Source organism: Oculina patagonica, chromosome 12, assembly GCF_052425735.1.
Source record: "Oculina patagonica isolate OP01 chromosome 12, crgOcupat, whole genome shotgun sequence".
Taxonomy (NCBI): Eukaryota; Metazoa; Cnidaria; class Anthozoa; order Scleractinia; family Oculinidae; genus Oculina; species Oculina patagonica.
The window spans coordinates 5,398,508-5,421,659 of NC_135769.1; the positions used below are offsets into that span (position 1 = coordinate 5,398,508).

Here is a 23,152-nt window from a genome sequence, read left to right on the forward strand (position 1 = left end):
TGCCGGGGAAGAATCGCGGGAAGACGAAAAATTGCACATGGAGTAAGCGAAGAAATATTTATTTTATCACCAAAAAATAACCTCACGATGGATATACCTCATCTAGCCACTATCTTGTCGAGTACTTTTGACCCAAACTTAAGGGAGGAAGCGGAGAAAAAGCTAAATGAGGTAAGATTTGAAAACTCGTGCTTCTTTCGTAAAGGATTTTACTCAACACGCATCATCCGATATTTGCGAGCCACTTTTACTTTGTTTCCTAAATTAAGACGTAATTATAGATCCAGTAGATAATCCTAAATCTAACTCTTAAATTAACCCTTTTTTTATAACTGCGTTGTCGTCAAATAAGTCAAAAAGTTAGGAGCCTTGCGGGTAAAAGACTCAACGATTGTACGTTAGTCATGATTTTGAAGATTAAAGTCCACAAATAGTTTTATCGGTTTTTCTTTCCGGCGTTTTCTTCTCACAGATTCACAAGCTTCCAGGATTCCTCTCGCTCTTACTTCAAGTGGTCATGTCAAATGAAGTGCAAACTCCAATACGGCAGTCTGGTAAGAAATTGAAACGATATGAATTAGTTTTACCAGGAATAAGCTTACTTACGAAAGATGCCCTATGGCGAAGGCATATTTGTCGTATTACAGAAAGGACAGAATTATCTGCGGCACTGTGTTGAGAAATGGTTCGATACAAGATCATTTTTATTCCGAAAAGACACCAATGTGCACACTTACGTAAATATATTAATTCTGCTCACTCAATGTACACGTAATGTACATGACTTTGTATATTGACAAGGAAACAAAGTATCGTTATAAGGAACCTAGTCTGTGGTATAGTATATGGTCTTTACATGTGCATGACAAATTAAACAATGCCATTGAGATATTGTACATGAAAAGGTGATGGCAGAAGTCAAGTCTCCATGCCAGATCACCACAAGGCATAAAATGTGTAGTTCCAGAAAATATCCATACCCCCACCACGGAGGGTATTTCACGTAAGACCCCCCACCTCTCTGGAATTTCCGTTTTTGTAAAGAAAAATAAACCCCCCCACCCCTCCGGAATTTCCAAAAGTATATTGCGTACCCCCCAGCCCCTCTGGAGAAAAAGATTACTTGTACAATGCTCTAAATTTTAGGCCACCTCTCTTGTAAACAGTTATAGTGTATAACTGATCGATCGGAAGATATGTTAAAATGATACATACATGTACTGTTGAAGACAAAATACGGAAATTTCCTCAAAAGTAAACAAACAAGATATCTAATCTGGTAGTCACTTGTCAAATTACCTTGTTGTATAACCATCCATCCCTTTTCATTCCAATCGCTTAAGAAAACCGCTAAATGTATCATAACACGGATTTGAAGAGTGTTGATATAAACATTCACCGTATACGTAGCCGTGATCACAAAATTGCTAATGCTCGCTGAGAAAGCAAAATTTAACAGAAAAATTACAAACAAATATCCAGAAATAACAAGAACAAGTTAATCTCGAGTTTCTGACATCATTACACTATTTTCATCGCTAATAAACCTGAAACTTTTCACAAACAAGGACGATTTTCTTCGATCGAACGTGAAACAAGCAACGCTTGACACCAGTGCATTTCGGTCAAACCACGTGACAAGTTTCGGGGGACTGGTAACAAGTAATGGCGGATGAACGAACATGGAGGATTTCAGTGAAATTATTTGCTTCCAGTGTGCTTTCAGGAGAAAGAAAACCCGTTTTAAAAGTAAAGCGATTGCAAATCAAGAACCCAGGGTGCTATTTTTGCTATGTAACACATTTGTAGAGTAGTTAAGAAACAATTTTTGAAAGTAGTTTGTACTGCATCAAACTTGACCGTCTGGAAACGTAATTTCACTGGCAACCCCCCTCCTCTTCGGAATTTCCTGGGCCCTTGACCCCCCCCCACCCCTCTGGAATTTCCAATTCCCTCCGTGGTGGGGGTATGGATATTTTCTGGAACCACACAATTGACAAAATTGACTTTTTTGGAATATATTTGTCACTGATACTAAAAGACACTTTCAAAAGCTACAATCACTTGCAAAATAGTTGGGACACTCTCCCAGAAGTTTCATTTTCCTTCAAAAAACATGCCTTTGTTGAAAAAAGAAACAAAAAATTTTCATTCTGACCCTTCCTACCCCCGGCCAGGGATGTAGCTGAGAAAAAAAACTGAGCCGGCTCATTAACAAACTCAGTTGGCTCTTATCTACTCCCCTACCCCCTCCTTTCAAGCAAGGTGTTACTTATAGGTTTGAATGTACTCCTGATATGCCAACAATGTTGATCTGGGGGAGATGGGAGAGCAGAAAACCACCAGGCATTGTTGATAAAATGTTTAAAATGACAATGAGTGTCTAAACTCTTTTTGCAAATGATTGAAAAAAGCAAATTATGCCTTAATTTGGCTAAAATCCAAGACACAGTTCCTTTAATGGGTAGCAGCAAATTTGTTGACAGGAGTCCTCAGACTGTCCAGTGATGTAGGGGGTCAGTGGTATTGACATACTACTAGCCACTAGGCTCAAACCTTATTCCTTAATTGATAAACTGATTAAATTTGTTTTAAATGATTGCATTTGTTAATAGGTGGAATTTACCTTAAGAATATGATTGCTCAGTACTGGAAGGAGAGGGAACCTTCAGAATCAGTTGATGGGGCTGTTCCATTTGTTATTGCTGAGCAAGACAAAGCCACAATCAGAGAGAATATTGTTGAGGCAGTTATTCATGCTCCTGAATTAATAAGGTAGGAGGTCTAATTACCGGTATATTAATAATAATTTGTGTCTTAGTACAAAACCTGAGATGTTTATAATCATCATCATTCTATACTTCCATCATTGAACTATGTACTGTATGAGGTCCAGAGAACATGTAAAATACAAAAGCACATTTGCTGCCGCAGTGAGTGAGCCTGAAGCTAGCAAGCGAGGCAGCTCTCTAATCGGCAAAGGATTAACTTATGGGGCCTGCAATCACTTTTTTTTACCAAATGCAACGAATTGTTGTTGGCGGTAAGATCAAAGACACAAGAAATTGTGGTCATGCACGAATGGAAGATTCATGATGTGCAGTGGAGTTCAATGTGATCCTTGTGCTAATGCGACCTTGTTGATTTGCGCTTTGATATGTGACCAGGCGCAAGGCAGGATTTCAAACAAGTGACGTCGTTAAGTTAACTGAAACAGTAAAGTACTCTGCTTTTCAAGGAAAAATTTGTTTAAAAGTTCATGTGAATCGACTCAAAACTCACTTCAGTTTAATTTTACTTCTGTGACTTCTGGTGTGACTTGCAACTTGAAACCGATATCATGAAGGCCTGCGCGAAACATTGTGTGTCACGCAACAGGGGGGACAGCCTGGCGTAAAACTTTTTGCATAACCACTGCCTACATGACCGAAAGTGCACTGACACGAAAGTGGATCCTGCCTGAGTTCTGGGCAGACTAAATCATACCTAAATCGCTTCCTGAGGAATTAATAATGCCATAGTAGACGTCTGTTAAACTTTCATTAATCCTACAACACCTTGCATTGATCTCGCCTGCACTTCCGAACTTTTGGTTGTTACTGACTAGTATAGTTTTATTGAAGAGTTTCAGTTTCCATAAGTTTCCTTTAACGTACATGTATGTTTATACTTCCTTGATATCGCTACAAATAATGGTCTGTTCTTATGTTAAATCTCAATCAATTTTACAATACTTATTAACCGTTTCAAACATAAAAAGTAGTACAGTTCATAAAGTTACTGCAAGCATCAGTTCTACATCGTTCTTCCCCTTTGGCAGCATTTCTACCATTTTGGTATACTACATGTATTTTAATGTTAAGTAGCGATCCTGCATTACACTATGCTATTTCATGACAGGGCTAAATGCACTAAATACTAAATGGTTTACAGATAGAGCCATTTTTATTGAGTGTCATAAAACCAAAAACCAAAGCAGTGAACCAGTTGAAACTCAAAGCAAATACATGCAACTGATATGAAGCAGGGGAAAATGTGTGTGTGTGTGTGTGTGTGAGTCAAGATTGGGTTTGGTTTTACTTCTGATTGGTTGAGAAAGTAGCGGGTGTTTTTTAGACCAGTGACTGAGGAGTTACAGTGGATCTTACAGATTCACCTGTTCTATTTTTTATTCCAGAATTCAGCTTACTGTATGCGTAAGTCAGATCCTGCGACACGACTTTCCAGATAAGTGGCCAGGAGTGATTGACAAAGTGAATGGATTTCTGGCTGAGAACAGTCAGGGGACGTGGATGGGTGCACTGCTCACTCTGTACCAGGTGGTCAAGAAATATGAGTAAGTTGAAGATTGTTAACTGCATTAATGCCTCTGTTCTGTGTTAAATCAGGATGATACTTCCAGTAATTAACATGATACATGAGCAAAATTTAATGAAGTAAGAACACATTAGAGTAGAATCCCGATTTCTGAAACCTCAGGGGGAATGAAAATTGCTTCGAGAAATTGGGAGGTTTGAGAAATCTAGGGTGAAATGTGTGCTTCCAGAAAATATCCATACTCCCCCCACAGAAGGGATTGGAAATTCCAGGAGGGGGGGGTCACAAAGTCTCAAAACTTTAAAGCAATGTATGAAGCTAAATTGGAATTTCCAGAGGGGTGGGGGGGGGGTCATAAGGCAAATCCCTTCCATGGGGGGGGGGGGTATGGATATTTTTTTGGAACCACACAATCACAGAGAAGTACATGTAATATCCAATGAAAACAAAAATTGGTTTGAGAAATCAGGAGTTTCAAGTAACTGAGGGTTCGAGAAATTGGGATTGTACTGTTTATTTGCCATAACAAGGAGCCAGTTGAATCTCAGATGTTTTTAGAGTAGGAAAGACTAATATTAAGTCATGAACTTCAAAGAGATGTCCATGCAAGGATGACACAGTGGTTAGAGCACTCACCTCACACCAGCATGGTCCTTGTTCAAATCGTGGACCTGGAGTCGTATGTGGGTTGAGTTTGCTGTTGGCGCATGGTTCTTGTCCTTTTTCTGAAGGGTTTTTCTCCATGTTCTCCGGTTTTCCTCCCTCCACAAAAGCCAACATTCCCAAGTTCCTATTAGATCAAGAACCCGAGGTTCTTAGGTTTGTCAGTTGTAAGACTGTTTCTGTATAGTTTCAGACAATTCCATAGTGATGTCATTTTTTGGGAGGTACCGTATTAAGTTTGTTTTCTCTAGAACAGCATTGTTATGAGTTGTCGTGTTTTTATATTTATTTATGTACTGTTAATTTCTTTTAGATTCAAAAAGCCAGAGGAACGTCAAGTTCTTCACAATATTATGCAAGTTCTTCTGCCTGTGCTTTATCAGAGGTTCACATCTATAATGGAAGACTCTTCACAAATGTCTGTAGAAATACAAAAACAAATACTAAAGATATTTTTTGCTCTAATTCAGGTTAGTATCTGAATTATTTATGATAAATAATATTTATATATATATATACAGGTATGCAAAATCTGATTTGACATTCCATTTCAACCCTCCAAGTTTATTTTTTCCTTAGTAGCCATTTGGCCACCGACTGCTCAAGTTTGGTTGCCAGTGAAAAATTTTAGTCGCTAAATAATTATTAAGCTCACGCTTTCAATCCATCTTCTCAATTTTAGTCGCCAGGCTGGTGACTTTTGTTCCAATTTAGTTGCCAGCTCCAAAAGTTTAGTTGCCATGGTGACTAAAATGGTCTTAACTTTGGTGGTTGCATTTATTTAGAAGTACTGATATACATTTAGAACTGATGAACATAAAAAACAGGGCTTTTGAGATTACTACCCTTTAATTTGTTGTTCACTTCCATTGCTTTTTCAAACATTTTTCTTCTTTTAACAAAATTAATGCCAGTGAGCCAGTTCAGCTTACTAGCTATCTCAGCATGTCTGGAATGTAATGGTTGACATTATTTTTTGTTTCATCAGTATGTCCTTCCCATGGAATTAATCACATCAGATTCATTTGGAAAGTGGATGGGAGTCTTTCAATCTGTGGTGGATAGAGAAGTACCACAGGTAAGAATCACTGTCTAAACTAGACCTGTACATGTATGTACTGTGAGATCCTGATTTCTTGAACCTCTGATAACTCAACCCAAAAATTGTTTCCATGGGATTTGCTTCAATCACTAAGTTGATCATGTTAAAAGGATACTATCCATGCCACTACAATTCCAGGACTTTCAAGAACTGGCTAAACGTGTGTTACATCACGTTGTTGAGCTGTACTCAAACAAATAATAAAGATGGAACACATGTCATAAATCTAATTAACTCAACCAATCAGAGTCCAATGTACTAGTAACAGCCTAAATTATCATAATTCTAACAGAACATTGCAATTTTACCCCTGACGTTTTAAACTTTGATTCTTCATTTCCCTTGGTGGTTTGGAAGTTGTGATTCCAGTGTACATAATTATAATTTTATAAGCTGACTCTTATGTTTTGCACACTAACAGACCATTGAAAATACCATCCATTAAATTTAGCATTTACATGTCATACTGTTTACTGTGTGATAATTTTATAATAGCTTACATTCTACTGTATATTGTACATAATTGTACATGTACAGCCCACACATTATTTTATTATTCAGTTTTGAGCAGGAAGTCTCAGAAGCCTTTCTAGGCTTATTGAGGAGACCCTCTTTACTAAAATTTAATACAAACTCAGGCGATGTATGAAATTATGAAAGTCTAGGTTAATTAATCAATGTAATGTAATAGGGCAAGAAACAAGCTACTATTTAATTCTACTTATAAAATCAAACAGATGATGAGAGAAAACTATTAATTTTTATACGAAAAAGAAGAAAATTCAAGCATTTTCTATACATGTAGCTATATTAATTTTGATTTTTAAGGATAAAAATCAAAATCAATCACATTCATGCCCTTGAAGGTACAGTTATTTTATTGTCTCTTGAATTCAATGTACTGTAGGTTTGTTTGACTAAATATAACACAAATATTTACAATACAATACTTTAATTTGACACTCCCCTTACGGGGCTTTTCAGTGACAATAAATTGCAGTAGAAATTACAATTTTAAAATTATAAAAATTACAATGATAAACATTACATGTACAATGATAAAAATAACAATGATAAAAATTTGGATAAAATGATGCCATTGTGTCAATTTGATGTGTCTATGTACATGTACATGTAGATGCGTCATTGTTCATTGCATTGTTTTTTTTTTTCAGTGTGCACTGGAAGGTGATGAGGAAGAGCTAGCCAAACTTTCTTGGTGGAAAGCAAAGAAGTGGGCTTTACACATTCTCTGTCGGTTGTTTGAGAGGTAAAATCTTATTTTCAGTGCTAGTCGTCATTCACTGGCCCAATTACTATTGAAAATCAAATTCTACATTTTATTATAATATAGATCTATGTGTCTGAGTGTTTGACTGGAAAATTGACCACTCGTAAATTCCTACCAAACTGGGACCATAGTGTTGTATTTTTATATCCTCACATGTGAAGATATTGAAGAAAATCATTTCCCACCTTTGTTCAGTTGTTTTGTTTACCTTTTACTCAATTCCTGATTTTTTTGTTGATAATAAAAAGAATAACAGTGGCTTGAAGATATGAATTTTATTTTTCTGTGTTAAAAACAATTATTTTATTCATTTGCTGCACCATCATAAAATGTTTTTACCACTTGAAAATAAAATTCAAATTTTTGCACCATTGTTTAATATTCTCCATTTTCTTCGGTAGATATGGTACACCTGGTTCAATAACAAAAGAATATGAGGAGTTTTCAGAATATTACTGCAAAAGTTTTGCTGGTAAGTCAGCTCTGACAATAATACAGTACACGTACTGTACAAGATTGCATTACAAAATTTTGGTGTGGTGTTCAAAAGTACATTGTCATAGGAAGTTTTCTTAATTTAACATTGGGCTTATTTTGGGTTTGTAGTCAGTGTGACACAGATTCTCCTTAAAGTATTGGATCAGTACAGACGGAAAGTGTTTGTGGCTCCACGCGTCCTGCAACAGACAATAAACTACTTGAAAAATGGGTTAGTTATGAGCAGATTATTTGTCATCCTGTGATCTACATGTACATGTACCTTTTAGACTGTCCGTAGGGTAAGAACCTTATTGGAACACAGGAAAATTACAAGTTGCCTTTAGCTTTGAAATGAGGCTGGTGCAAAATTTTATCATGATTATTTGCGTGTTAGTTAAACCACCTTTAATGAGAACATTTTCAGTTGCACCATCATTCAGAAACAAACAAAATAAACTTTACAAAAGTTTCAATGGACAGTAGTTTAATTGGTTGATTAATTAATTAATTTTTTTATAATTTTGTACATCTGGACTGTGATACCATTTTATAAACTTTCAACCAAAGTCAAATTAAAATCTCAAAACTTACCGTACATGTACCTTAAAAATTAACTATAATCACTGATGCATATAGGTACATGTAATATCAGCACATTATACTACTTAAGGTGCATTAATTTTATTTTGTGGTACTGTTCAGAGTAATATATACTTGGAAAATAATGATTTTGTTTTAGGATTTCAAATTCACTTCACTGGAAAATAATGAGGCCCCACATCCAGGTACTTGCATTGTTTTCTTTCTTAATACAATGTAATTATAAATTATATGGGGACCTTCAGATTGATTCAGAACACAAGTACGAGATCAAGTACAGTATGGCTATGACTTTTGAATTTCAATCCAGTTAATTTGCCATGTAGCCCTCACTCCTTGTTACTGACCAGTTGAAAAGGAGACTGTCAGTACAAGATTGCTGTGAAATGTGATAATTAAAAGCATATACAGGTGTAAGCACTAGGTTTTTAAAGTCGTACTCCTAATCAATCTCACACTTATACTTGTACTCATATCTTAAGGTTCCCTTAGCATTGTCCTTCTGTACCTGTAAATGAATATAATCGACCTCTAGTATTGATGGATATTTCCTTGTATTTGAATGAGCCCTGCAGGCTCCATGCTCATCAAATAGGCCATTTCCGAGTTACCTTAAACCTCTGCTTCAAAACAAGTCTACGTACGAAACCATTCATATGAAAATGAGTTTCACCTACAGGTACATTTTTCATGCAAATCAATCTCATTTTTATTTGAATGATTTCGCACATAGACTCGTTTTGAAACAAACAGAGGCAAAGGATAACTCGGAAATGGCCTATTACACCACATCTCATCAAAAATGTACAATGGTACTACATATAAACACAAAGTTATTCTAATGAGAGCTATATTTATTTATTAATTAACAGGCAGTAATCCAGGAGGTTGTGTTTCCATTGATGTGTTACACCGAGGAAGATGACGAACTCTGGCAAGAGGATCCTTACGAGTTTATAAGAGTTAAATATGGTGAGGAAAGAAATATAAGTCCTTGTGGCAAAAAAATGTCATTTTTCTTTGCTGTTTTCTGCACAGTCCCATAAAATTATTGATTTTAAATTGGGAGGCATGGTGGCCTAATGGTTAGTGTGCTGGACTCTGGATTGAGTGGTCTTGGTTCGAGCTCTGGCCAGGGTCATAGTGTCGTGTTCTTGAGCAGGACACCAGGATGTTCATTACGCATCGGAGATGGGAGAATTCTCCCGCTACTATGTAGAATTCTCCGGCTAAATTTCAAAGGCCTGCACCTATTTTTTTATCAAGATGCAGAACCTTTAGAAATTATTCTCCGGTTAAATAACACTACTCTCCTGCTATTACAATTCTTAATGAAAACCATGGGACACTTTACTCTCACAGTGCCTTTTTCCACCCAGGTGTATAAATGGGGTACTGGCACATTTGATGCTGAGGGTAACCCTGCGTTGGACTAGCATCCCATCCAGGGGGGAGTAGAAATACTCCTAGTCACTTCATGCTACTGAAACCAGGATAAGCTCTGGCCTGATGGCCCACTACTGGGCTCAAACACAGACTTCACCTACCTACCTACCTACCTACCTACCTACCTACCTACCTACCTACCTACCTACCTACCTACCTACCTACCTACCTACGTACCTACCTACCTACCTACCTACCTACCTACCTACCTACCTACCTACCTACCTTTTTATATATTTAAATTACGGAAATAATAAATGCAATCTTACCTCCCATTTACAGATATCTTTGAAGACTTTGTCTCACCTGTAACTGCTGCAGCAACTCTCCTTCACACTGCCGTTTCAAAACGAAAACAAGTCCTTGATCCTACAATGGTGTTCTGTGTACATGTTCTTAACCTGCCAGCAGAACAGCGGGACCCGCGGCAGAAGGATGGTGCTCTTCACATGATTGGAACATTAGCTGATGTGTTACTTAAGGTAATAAAAATTTATAATATTATTATTATCAATTTTGATTTAGAGCAGGGTTTGACAACTACATTATTCTAGGGAGCCTGGGAGAGAAGGGGCCAGGGACTCCATGGATGGTGAGAGAAGAGATGGCAGTAAGAGGGATTCCCAAGGTGATAAGAACTGGGAGAAATTGGGGGAAATCTTGGAACATTGCTAAATATTTTGCAAAAGAAATACATTGTTGCATATTGGTACATGCAAAAGGACGGGGAACCACTATAGGGGGTGGGGAACGGAAGTACCCCCAGTGCATTTAGGACAATGTGCCCTCCCCCAGGGATAAAAATTGTAATAAACTACTATAACAACTTTCAGGGCTGCAAATAATTTTTTCGCTTGAAAAGACATATGTCCTTCAAAGAGACCATCTTGGTCAGACAAAACAAAATTGTGGTCGGACAGACTTTCATTCATTGTTGCTGTTAAACGATTTATGATAGAGAAATCGTCTGGATATCATGTCCGACCACACTTGGGATTTTGTCGGACATGAGTAAATTTTGGTCGGCCAATTGCTGATGACCGACTGTTATTTGCAGTCCTGAACATTATATTGCTCAAGACTGCTTACCACTGGTATTGTAAGTTATTTTTGATTGTACTCTTTTTTTTGGTTTCAGAGAAAAATGTACAAGGTGCAGCTAGAAAATATGTTAGTCCAACATGTTTATCCCGAGTTTAAAAATCCACAAGGTTATCTTCGAGCCAGGGTAGGTGGAACTTAAGTAAAAGTGGTTCAACTTTACCCTCGGTACAATTTGGTATTTTCCTTTGTTTTGGTGAATCGTTAAATGGTATTATGTAAAAAGGAATATAAAACACAAGAAGATACCAGACTGTACCACATTCAGTATCTGTTTGCTTAATGAATAATGTCTATTGCTTCTCCAACTTTAACAAACTCTCTTACATGTAGTACAGGTCTGATAATCAAATGTATTTTATTGTTCTTGCAGTTTAATATGCTATTATCCCTTACAATTGAGTAAAATAAAACAAATACAGTAAAAACCCGCTTATAAGAACACCTTTTTTTGGCGGTTCAGGCTGATTTGGTTCTTATATAAAGGGTTATAATCTGCAAAATCAGTCTGTAAGTGTTCTTAAGTGTTCTTAAAAAAAGTTTCTTAAAATAAGGAACATACTAGGCTACCAATAGATGAAATCAATATATATATGCACACAATTGTATTTTAATTTTAATAAAATTGATAAATCAAGGCAATACTGTACTGTAATTGGGGTGGAACTATTATGTGTGCAATGAAAAGTAGTGTTGATCTTTGATATTTTTCCATATAAGAACAACTTTCATTTTTCAGGCTGAATGTGTTCTTATATAAATGGTACTTTATTTCCTAAAATCAGGCCTGGGTGTTCTTAATCCACTTGTTCTCATACACGGGTTTTTACTGTATGTGTTATTTTTTTAAGGCATGCTGGGTCTTGCACAGTTTTGGAGATATAACCTTCAAAGAAGAAAGAAACCTAGCCACCGCTGTGGATTCTGCCCGTATTTGTTTAACTGAAGATGATGATCCCCCTGTTATTGTTGAGGCCGCCATTGCTTTGCAGTTTCTCATAGAGAAACAGGAAGGATGTAAGTTAAACAAACCTTTGATTTGGGACTTACAGTACCGCTCAAAAGTAAGTTACCACCTCTCGTCTCGTTTCTCGCGAGACGAGTTTCTCGTCTCGCGAGAATCAACGAAGCGGAAATGTCTGGCATAAATTACGGCAATTATCTTACGAGAAAACGATTAATCTCTATTTGCATCAGGGGTGTAGCTAAGAGCTGGCTGCTGGCTAATTCCACTGGTTGAAAGAAAGATTATCACCAGCTGAAATGTAACAAGAAAACAAAGATTTGGGGTAATTTTGAAGGTACAAAGAACAGAAGAGCCAGCTGGGCTGTTCAGTGAGCCTTCCTATTACAAACATGTACTGCAACTGTACCTACAGGTACCTAATCAAGGAGTATGAAACTTGGTTTTCATGCAAAACGCTAGGGTTGTTTGATGGTCAAAATCAAAGTTTCCAGTGTTCAAGTTGGTCACAGGCAGTACAGAAGAATTCAATTGCAGCTGATATAATCAAATCAGCTGCTGATAAACATTTGCATGCATTCATTACTGGAGAATATTATGATTGCTTTTTCTTTGTGGGCACAAGGCAAAATCACTGCTTTCGAACATATATCATCATCATCATCATCATCATCATCATCATCATTATCATCATCATCACTCTGTTGTCTAATGCATTTCATTTGTTGCCCTAATTGTCATAAATGTAGCGACAGTATTGACAATACTAAAAATTAATTAATAGTGATTTTTGACAGTAAATGATAGATGAGCATTGGGGGTTAAGAAAGATTGCTTTTTTATTTGCTTGTGTAATTGTAGAAAAAAATATGTCTACATTTGAACATTTGGAATATTAATTTCATGTGTAATGTGAAGATTTTCCATTCTTTAACATTTGCAGCTAAAAAGTATATTGAACCACACGTGCGACAGATCATCCTGCGTAAGTTATAATTATTTTAATTTCTATCGTTTTATAAGTTAGTAGCATTTAACCTAAACCTTTAAACATTAATTTGTATTTTGTATTTTTGTATTCCCTTTATTACGTGATTTTCATGTGTCGCATAGTCCTAGAGAGTGGTAAAACCTTTCTTTTTGTTTTTACACTTTTTAGAACTGTTGAAAGTGATTCGTGAAACAGAGAATGATGATTTAACAGGAGTGATGCAGAAACTCATCTCCACATATGGAGATCAAGAACAAGTGGCAAGCATTGCCATAGATATCGCCAGAGATCTGGTGAGTCTGTTTAGAGTTTCCAGCCTGAATTGTGCCTTTGTAAAGATGAATTCTTTAACAAAATCATATTAACTGTTTACACAGGCAGGCACCTTTGTTCAGCTGTTAGATGGTGATGATAGTGACGAGAAAGCTGTCACTGCCATGGGAATTCTGAACACATTAGAGACAATGTTAAATGTCATGGAAGGATCTAAAGAGGTACAGTATGAGTGATAAATTGAAATTGGTTGGTTTGTTTGGCATCCTGTTAAAGCAGTTCATGCCCTATGCTGTTACTTAATAGACGGGGGGACACTTGTGATTTCTCGCATGAAAACACACACTAATTGAATTCTTTTGATTCCTCATTTTTAGAATAAAAATTCTATCCATTCAAATGGCTTAGGTCATCCATTGAAAAAAAAACTCCATCTGTTTACCGTAATGATTCGATTTAGCGCCCTCCTTCCAATAAGCCGCCCCTTCCGAATAAGCGCCCCCCCTTCGAATGTGTTTTTGTCAATTAGCGCCCCTATTCCAATAAGCGCCCCGTTCTTTTTAGCGCCCCTATTCTTATGAGCGCCCCTATTCTAAGAAGCGCCCCCTATTGCGGATAACTGCCCCTACTGAAGTCGTCGACGTCGACTAGATAAACTCATGAACATTCACCGTACCGTACATGTATATGTGACCCTCCACGGGAAAACAGTGAAAAAGGTGAACGCACGGGCACGCCAAAATGGCACGCTAAACAATAGGCAGTGTGCAAAATGACACGCCAGCTTCCGAGCAGCGTGTCAGAAGGCACGCCTAATTAAAAATTTCTTTTGTTAGTATCGCACGATAAAAACAAAGGCGCGTGTCTTTTCGAACAATGTTCCGTGTCGAGCACTGTACTGTGCGAAATGGCACGCCAGCGTGTCAAATAGCACGCAATTCAAGTGTGCAAAATGACACGCTAGCCGTGTCAAAGAGAAACGTTTAACTTACCGTTCTCTCGTCATGTAAAACTATCACACGTACAAGCTTTGCAAAGTCAGTGCTCAATAAGCGTAGTTGTAGCGGCAGTCGTATAAGCCGACTTTCGAAACAAACAAATTAACATTGAATCGCAGATTTTCGACGAACCGAGCCTATTAATTGAGTATCAATTTCAAAGTAAACGACAGAAAATCGGAGATAAAACCAGCGAAAGCTTACGTTAGAAACTAAAGCCAAATTTATCGTCACAAACGTTGTCGCTACGTTTCACCCGCCGACTGACCCACCATGTTGACAAAATAGTCCTTGGTCCCAGTGTTTCGCGGCCGCGCATGGGCTGGTCAGGAAACGGGAAAATGACTACTCTTCCCGCCCAAGGCAGATAATCGGGACGGGATTAATAGACTGCGAGCATTCTCTCTCATTTTTCTTTTAAATCCGTGGGACGAACGCAAAAAAAGCGAGCGATCGAGCGTGTAGTTCGGGCGGCGAGCTACTAGAAATAGCAAGCGATCGAGCGCGAAGTTTGAGCAGCGAGCTTCGCGATCGATTGTTCTTTAATTTTGCGTTCGTTTCAAAGATTAAAATTTATAACGTTTCACATTAACCTTTCTCGCCCGCGGATTCTTTTCCCCCCGGAAACCTATAAACTTTGACATAATCACTAAGGAAAGTTCTTGTACGATAAGAAAAGAGTAAAAAAATGTATTACTAGTTAAAATCTATCTGTCTTTGTAGTCTGCGAAGGACAGGTAGTTTTCTGCACTGAAAAGCCTTTTGTTCTTACACTTGACAATGGACTTACCAAAGTTGTGATAAGTAGGAGGTGATAACTTTTTTATAAAACGGGAGAGCGCGTGCAAAATAGAAAAAAAAAAAAACGCGTGGGATTTTGAGAGCGCAAAGCAAGGATTTAGTGGGTCGGTATTTTTTTTTCAAAGCTTAGATTGCAAATTGCTATCGCGGTTTGAGTTCAACTCGCAATCAACAGATCTCGATGAACTGAATTCTTGCGAGCAATCTATATTTTTAAAGCACGATTAAATATCGTGGTTTCACTAATTGAAGTTATTTCTATTTTATTTTCGCCTTATGCATAAGCCTCGTACGATCTGGAATTAGCTAACTGTTATGCACGTTCATCGGGTAAGAACGTAAGTTATGCGAGCTTGTATGTCTTGGTATGATAACAAAAAAATTGAAAAGCATTTTCTTTCTGTCTAGCATGTTTTTCTTTAGATAACTTCGACCCGTTCGTGCCATAAGAAGTTAAATGGGTGTAAAAGTTACAAACGAAGGCTGGTTTGGGGAGCCTGTCTTATCGCACGCGTGCGTGCCATATCGCACGCGTGTCATTTCGCACGCGTGTCATATCGCTCGTTAAGCGTGCCAAATAGCACACTTCTCTTAGATAAAAGCTTTAGCGTGCGAAACAATATCAACCGTGCCATTCTTTGTTTTACTTATTAAATATGCGCATATCCGTGCGATGTGTGACACGCTTAGCGTGCCGTGCCATGACACGCGTGCCCATGCGTTCACCTTTTTCACTGTTTTCCCGTGGAGGGTCACATATGTTTACTGCTAAAATGAACAATTCTTTAAAAGTAACTGAACTTTAAACAATTTGTTACTGTAACAGTTAATGTTATTGACAGTTATTTTAATATTTATTAAAATTTTGTTTGGAGCATTTGGTTGTTTCTCAAAAAAATTTAATAAGCGCCCTGTCTCGAATAAGCGCCCTCCCTTGAGGTGCCAAAGGTAAATAAGCACCCCGGGCGCTAAATCGAATCATTACGGTAAATGGATTGGGTCAACCTGTTTGAATTAGGTTACAGATGGCTAGAAAAATTCATTGTCACCTGTTAAAACTGCCCTACGGCTACCCCAATATTGTTGTAAACCAAACTTTAAGTTCATGCATTTTATAGGAAGCAACATTATTTTTATCAAGTCATGTTTGCTACTTATACTGTACAAGCTTAACACAGTTTTATCTGTTTTCAGATTGTACATCAGCTGGAACAGGTCGTTATCTCTTTAATAGCAAAAGTCCTGGAGCTCTCTGTGATGGGTAAGGATTAACTTTGTACACAGATTACCGGTACACAATGCACACGCACTTTGTAGTTCCATTGAAAGTTTAAATGTAATGTTTTCGCATTTGTTATGTAACATAATACAATGCTTACATTGAACGCTATCCCGGCCCTATGCCCACTTTGGGCTTTGGCCATAAGAGACTGAACGCTTTATAAATCCACCTTGTAACAACAACCGTTGCATTGACGATGATGGATGAAACTGTCAAAACATGTTTGTAAATTAAAGAAAGTTGTCCTGTTCCTAATTTTCTATAAATATATTTTTATTAATGCATTTACTTTAATGCTACATACATTTCATTTATGATACATGTACAGTCTGTTTTGTGCCATTGTCCAAGTGAGAGTAGTCCTGAAAAGTACTGTTGTTAGTGACTGACCCCGGGGGGGTACTGCCATGAATTTCGGATAGGGGTGTAGCCAAGGTTCTTAAACCCAGACCCTATTTAAGGATAAAGAAAGCAAAAATTGATACCCTTTTTAAGGCCCAAAACCGAAAATGGCACCGTATTCTTGAAATGGGAGGAGAAGCGTTCCTTGACGACCCAAATAACGGCTAACCGCGCATGGCAAGACACAAATCTTTATAAAATCGCTTTACTAATACCTGAACAGAAAATTCAGTTTTAAGAAACCTTTTTTTTCGTTAAGCTGGGCATTTATTGTAGCTAATAGAATTTAGGTACCCTATCTAAGGATTACACCGGGAACACATTGCCCCCGGGTGACTGACATTTAAACAACCTGAGCAGAAGTCATCTCCACAGTCAAGAAGATTACTATGAAGATGACTTTTATCCAGTTTGTCAAAACCTTAGTCACCAACAACAGTTCTTTTCAGAACTGCTCTCACCCTGAATATCACAATACTGATATACATGTACTACCTGTTCTCTAGCTGGGGATTTCGCTACTATAGTCACTTCTCTCCATGACACTGTGTTGGTATTGTAAAATTCATGATCATGCTTGGGGATGCAATGGTAAACGTAAATGTACTTCTTGAATCAATGGACAACATTGATGTTTATAACACCTTTCTTTTTTTTTTTTTTTTTTTTTTTTTTTTTCATGTTCAGAGTTTTACGAAGATATCTTGTCTATCATCTGTACCTGCACATGTTTTGAGATCTCACCATCCATGTGGACAGTATATTATATGCTGTACGAGGCTTTCCAAAGAGATGCGTTTGATTATTTTGCAGGTACAGTATGTTTTTTAAAATGTGCTGTCTCTCTTGTTTCTAATTCTCCACACAGGACACTGTCAACATTGTTGATCCTAGCAATATGCATTACGGTATTAATATTTACCGTACCCAAATTCGCAAGTAGCCAATCAGAAGCACGATCTACTGTCCTGATATCCTACGATATCAATGCACTGACCTGATATGCCACCATATCACAGTCACTTTGAAGTAAAGTAGTGTTACTGTACGATGAATTGAAAAGAGGTTTTACCAATAGAACAGAACCCCGTAATCTAAATTTAGCGGTGTTTACCAGTCGTAAAAAGAGAAAAACTTTCCCGCCAAAACTAAACTTGAGCGCGCTCGCCAATTGTGCTATGTTTGCCGACAAGTACTGAGACATTCAGACTACGTCTCGCCAAAATACGAACCATGGCTCGACCAAACTCGCCTGATATGCCACCGAAGCGTACCAAAAAAGGTACGATTAGGTATAATAACAGGTCTACTAGCCTAGTTCTCTACAAGTGTTCTTTAAAGCTCAGTGGTTAGACCAGTGTACATAAGGTTAACAGTTTGACTCCCATCCTTGACTGAGATTTTTTCTTTGTTCCATGCCCATACCAATAGAATTAATTTTACATCTTCCTCAATTCAGTTCTTGTGTTTTAACTATTTCCCATTTGCCACAGAAATGATGCCATGTCTTCACAACTACATCACAGTGGACACGCCTGCCTTCTTAGCAAATCCTAAGAACCTAGAAATCATATATAACATGTGTAAAAAGGTATGTGCATACTAGCTATGCAACGTTTTCGAGTAGCAGACCATGAAATTTCCCACAAGTGACTTGATTTTTCTTTGTACACACACACGCTGCCGGCTAGGCTTCAGTTTAGCAGGAAAACTTGGGGACAGTGATGAACGCCGGGAAACTTCACTGAAGTTTCTCAGTGTTCATTACTTACTCTAGTTGAGTGAATTTGACCCGTTGGATACCGCAGGATATGCAACTAGTCTGCTGATTGGCTGTATTTGTATGTGAATCTGTGTGGATTGAAGTGTTTACTTCTCTTTATGACATAAACTGCTTGGGAAAACCTTGCCAAGTAACAAGTGACACCTTGAGTGGCCATTTAGGATCAAATCCTGAATTTTGTTTCTTTGTTGCCTCATTTATTATTAGTACAGTCAAAGCTCTCATAAGCGGGCGCGAACGAGAATGGTTTTCGTAAGCGGCCACTAGAGGAGTAGGGGATAGATGGCCGCTTACGGGAGCTTGCCCAGCTAACAATAACCAGACGGACGTGGATGACGACAAAACAAAATAATACTGAAATATTGTACTGTATTTACTGTAAAATCATTGTGATGAACGGCTATGTAACGTTGATTGATAAAAACAAGATACTGAGGTTGTTTATAGGATTTTCTTTGGTTTGTCGGCTTACGGGAGGTTAAAAACAAAGAAAAAGTCTAAGTTGTAATCTCTGAAAGTGTCCGCGGCCACTTACGGGAATGTAAAAATACAGAGTTTGTATGGGAGTTAAAACAGGGTTTCAAACAAGGCGGTGGTAAGTAGAGCTGTCCGCTTACAAGAGTGTCCGTTAAGAGAGCTACGACTGTATTCAGCAGATTTGACTTTTGATTTATACACTTCTCTTATCTCAAGATGATGACAGATTCCTCATCACAAGAGGATCAACAGTGTAATGCAGCAAAGTTGTTGGAAGTGACAATACTTCAATGTCGTGGCCATATGGATCAGGTACTGTGCTGTCTGGTTCATGGTAAAATGTCATAAAAGTGTAACTGTACAGTTTACAATAATTATAGAGGCTAGTCAACAACTTTGGGTGTGGCAGAGGCTTTGTCCAGCACCTACCATTATGTCTCTTTTGAGTAGTTAGAACAAAATTTCAACAACATTTAAGTAATGAATTATTTGTTTGTTTATTTCTTTTAAGTGGCTTCCTTTCTATGTGGAGGCAGCATTGGAAAGATTGACAAGAGAGGTGAAGGAGAGCGAATTAAGAACCATGTGTTTACAAGTGGTAAGGAAGAATTCAATGATTTAAATGTGGTCAGATTTTGTGGAACAGTACTTAATATAATTTTATACGACCACTACTCAATGTAGCCGAACTTCGTGCAACATTAACTGTGTTGGAATTACTACACTGCCTGGATGTGATGCTATCTTATTCATGACAGCTTACTCCAAGAACATTTTCTAGATCGGTCTGCCCCCTGCGAACAATTTAACAATACCTATTGGAACATCTGGGTAGAGAGTGAGCTTGTGAGAGCAAACTATCTTGCACAAGAGCGTGACACAAACACAATGGCGAGCCTTATGAACCCTCAACTCAGACACAACCCTGATAGAGTAACTATTTGAACACCTTTACATCCTCCTGCTTATATGCAAGATTGTCAGAAGCATACTTGTTTCAGAGATGTGGAGCTCCTCCCTCACTGCAAACCATGGCATTAATCATTTTTTAATATTTTTGTGATTGCAGGCTATAGCAGGATTAATATACAATACTCCACTTCTGTTAAGCATACTGGACAAACTTCAGTTTCCAAACACTAACGAAACAGTCACAGCACAGTTCTTCAGTCATTGGGTTAATGACTTCGACTGCTTCTTTGGGTAAGCTGACAAAAGAACACTTGATATCAGTAAGGTTAACTGCTGCTACCTCTGTTGTGTTGGTTTTTCACTGCAACATTTCCCGAAGACAAGATCATACAAAGCAATCGCAACATCTGAGGAGCAAAGCTACCTTGAGCTGCGAGTAGGGCCGGCACCCGTGCCTGCACTAGTAGTCAGTCAGCAAGTCATCCTTCCACTAGTTAGGATTTAAAGGGACTATGTCACCGATTTTACCAGATTTTTATACCGCCAAAATATATATTTGTGTCGCAGGAAACCTTAAAATAATAGTCCATTTTTATTACAAATTGCTATATTACAGCACTGAAAAGTTCTGTTAACGAGCATCTTTGGCTGCAGATGGCTCGGATAGAAACGGATTGCAATTTGAAAAAGTTAGGCAAACGTTTTCAAGTTGTTTCCGTGTGTCTTTGAAATATCGATAATTATAGCCGTAGCTTGATTTCTATCCGCAAATTAAGGTAAAATGCGAAATCTCCGTGACATAGTCCCTTTAACAAATCTTTTGTGCAGTATGGTAATTGAAATACTTCGCTTGTTAGATCACAGTGTCATCTTCAAAACAGCTGTGTTACATAAATTCTTCTTCTTTCTATTTGTTTTTTTACAGTATCCATGATCGTAAGGTGTTTGTGTTGGGATTCTGTGCACTCATGGATCTACCAAAAGAGATGAGGCCACAGGCTCTCCTGCAGTGCTCCCCCCAGATTCTCCCGGCCTTGATAGTTCTATTCCAAGGGCTCAAAAGAGCGTATGAAAGTAAGTTCTGATGCCAAGTACTTCTTACTGGTCTACATGCATGTCTTCTAGGACTAGTTATTGAGATTCAGACAGGCAGGCAGGCATACAGACAGACAGACAGACAGACTGACTTCAGGACAGGCAGACAGACAGACTGATTTCTCCAGGATTAGACAGGCAGACAGGCAGGCAGACAGACAGACAGACAGACAGACTGACCCACAGACAGACTGACTGACTGACGGACAGACAGACTGACCCACTGACTGACTGTCTTCAGGATTAGACAGACAGACAGACAGACAGACAGACAGACACGTTTGAGTTGATCATTCAGTTGTTAATAAAAATTGCTTATTTTTTCAGACAGAGGTGATGATGACGGTGACAATGAAGATGATGATGAGGGGGATTCAGATGAAGGTATTTAAATTAAACCTGCAAAGTTGTTTGTTAGTCCTTTGTGTGTAAATGTTTGATGGTGTATGCAAACATATCTACAAGCCAAACTGTTACATGTATGGCTTGTGCTGGTTTTGATCCAGTTTTGGACTTTCTTAGATGAGCTGGCTAGTGATGAGGACGAAATCAACGAGGATGATGTTCAGTATATTGAAGGTCTTGCTCAGAAGGTATGCATTTGAGTTCTCATAAGTTACAAAAGATTCTAGCCCAGCCGTCCTTTGACAGTGTTGTGACTTACATCGGAATCCGCGTGGAATTTGAGTATTTCTTGGACAAAGTTATGTACCAAAATTATTTACATCTTATTGCAAACTTCTGTGTTACTGTTTCAAATATCTTATCAAAAGAAATCATTTCCAACAACACCAAACATCAAAAACAAATTTCGAAGTTCCACTGAATTGCACTGATCGCTTAGAAGACGATTTTACAAAAAAACTACACGGGAAATTTTACCTTTAGTTTATATGGTTCTTGCAAACTTTGAAATTCATTTTCTCGGGCTCTGATAGGAAATTGTGGTTGGTGTTAACGCGGACAAATACTTACAACTTTAGTTTTCAAAAGAGGTAGAAAATAACGCAATATGATATAAATTGTTCTGGTACTCGATTTTTGTCCAACTTAAATTAATATTACTCGATTTCCTGATGGATTCCGTCTTAGTATCATGTGATATCTTCTATTGTTTATGTGCAGGCTGCTGAGCATTTAGATGATGATGACGATGTTGAAGATGAAGAAACAGCTCTTGAAAACTTCACCACGTCTGTGGACAATGAAGAAACTGATGAGTACATCGCCTTCAGGACTTCAATGCAAGGTAACACTGACTGTGCCGTATGTTTTATCAACCTAAACGTCGCTTTCCAATAGTTAGTAGTGTTGTTTGTAGAGTCATGTCTATTGTTTTTCGGCAAGGTCTCTGTAACAAAGGCTCCAGTATTCTCTCTTTTTTTCACAAAGTGAGGAGCAAAACTATCTTTCGGTTTAAGGGACCGTGTCACGGATTTTAGCCAAACTTAGGCACAAGAAATGACCATCAAATTCGTTTTAATATATAATATAGCCTCTTAAAACAGTGAAGGAATATTTAAATAACACACCAAATGCAAAAGAAGGCACGGATGGCCAGAAGTGTCGAAGATTGAAACGGATTGCAATATGGGTTTTTGAAATGTGGTCCGACGGAACCGTTTTCAAAGTTAATCTCGTTTGCTTGTAACTTTAAATTGCAACGCCCGGGAGACACATTTTGCTGCTGTTAAGCTATGGTTTTGTCATTTAGAATCATTGAATTAATTTCTTTGCAAAAATGTAGTTTCATAGTGAATAAAGGACAAAATTCAATAGCAAATCATTAACTTAGCCGTGACACAGTCCCTTTAAAGGGAACCTCAAACTAGCAGTTTACCAAGATAGAAAAATACCAAATAGGTAATAATAAACAGAAATGCGCAGTGATACAAACAGAAAGGGAACTGCCTCAACAATGATATTACGATTTGAGAAGATCGGAAGGGATTACCGTCTATCTAACTGCTGTTTGTATTGCGTTATAGCTCTCGAGACTAGTGACCCTGATTGGTATACGGCACTAACCAGTGTCTTGACAAACGAGCAGGCCAAATCATTACAGGAAGTGTTTCACCTGGCCGAGCAGAGGAAAGCTTCATTAGGTGAGTAAGACTACAAAACACAGAAAGTAATTTCAATCGGTAGAACAGTCAGTCGGGTGGGTGGTTGCT

At 38.0% G+C, this 23,152-nt stretch overlaps 1 protein-coding gene across 1 annotated transcript in view; it reads left to right on the forward strand.

Moving 5' to 3' along the window:
• LOC144631714 (importin-7-like) overlaps positions 1-23,152 on the forward strand; it is a 24,503-nt gene continuing 1,351 nt past the window's right edge. Inside the window, exons 1-28 of the mRNA XM_078490233.1 lie at positions 1-171; positions 473-554; positions 2,616-2,775; positions 4,178-4,336; positions 5,294-5,450; positions 5,969-6,058; positions 7,258-7,352; positions 7,775-7,845; positions 7,980-8,082; positions 8,593-8,638; positions 9,326-9,425; positions 10,182-10,381; positions 11,038-11,127; positions 11,852-12,017; positions 12,908-12,949; positions 13,124-13,248; positions 13,333-13,449; positions 16,222-16,288; positions 17,399-17,524; positions 18,205-18,302; positions 19,188-19,283; positions 19,483-19,569; positions 20,041-20,174; positions 20,809-20,957; positions 21,306-21,362; positions 21,501-21,571; positions 22,104-22,227; positions 22,967-23,083. Coding sequence (XP_078346359.1) covers positions 88-171; positions 473-554; positions 2,616-2,775; positions 4,178-4,336; positions 5,294-5,450; positions 5,969-6,058; positions 7,258-7,352; positions 7,775-7,845; positions 7,980-8,082; positions 8,593-8,638; positions 9,326-9,425; positions 10,182-10,381; positions 11,038-11,127; positions 11,852-12,017; positions 12,908-12,949; positions 13,124-13,248; positions 13,333-13,449; positions 16,222-16,288; positions 17,399-17,524; positions 18,205-18,302; positions 19,188-19,283; positions 19,483-19,569; positions 20,041-20,174; positions 20,809-20,957; positions 21,306-21,362; positions 21,501-21,571; positions 22,104-22,227; positions 22,967-23,083 — 3,013 coding nt within the window. The 5' untranslated portion in view covers positions 1-87. The remainder of the gene's footprint in view (positions 172-472; positions 555-2,615; positions 2,776-4,177; positions 4,337-5,293; positions 5,451-5,968; positions 6,059-7,257; positions 7,353-7,774; positions 7,846-7,979; positions 8,083-8,592; positions 8,639-9,325; positions 9,426-10,181; positions 10,382-11,037; positions 11,128-11,851; positions 12,018-12,907; positions 12,950-13,123; positions 13,249-13,332; positions 13,450-16,221; positions 16,289-17,398; positions 17,525-18,204; positions 18,303-19,187; positions 19,284-19,482; positions 19,570-20,040; positions 20,175-20,808; positions 20,958-21,305; positions 21,363-21,500; positions 21,572-22,103; positions 22,228-22,966; positions 23,084-23,152) is intronic.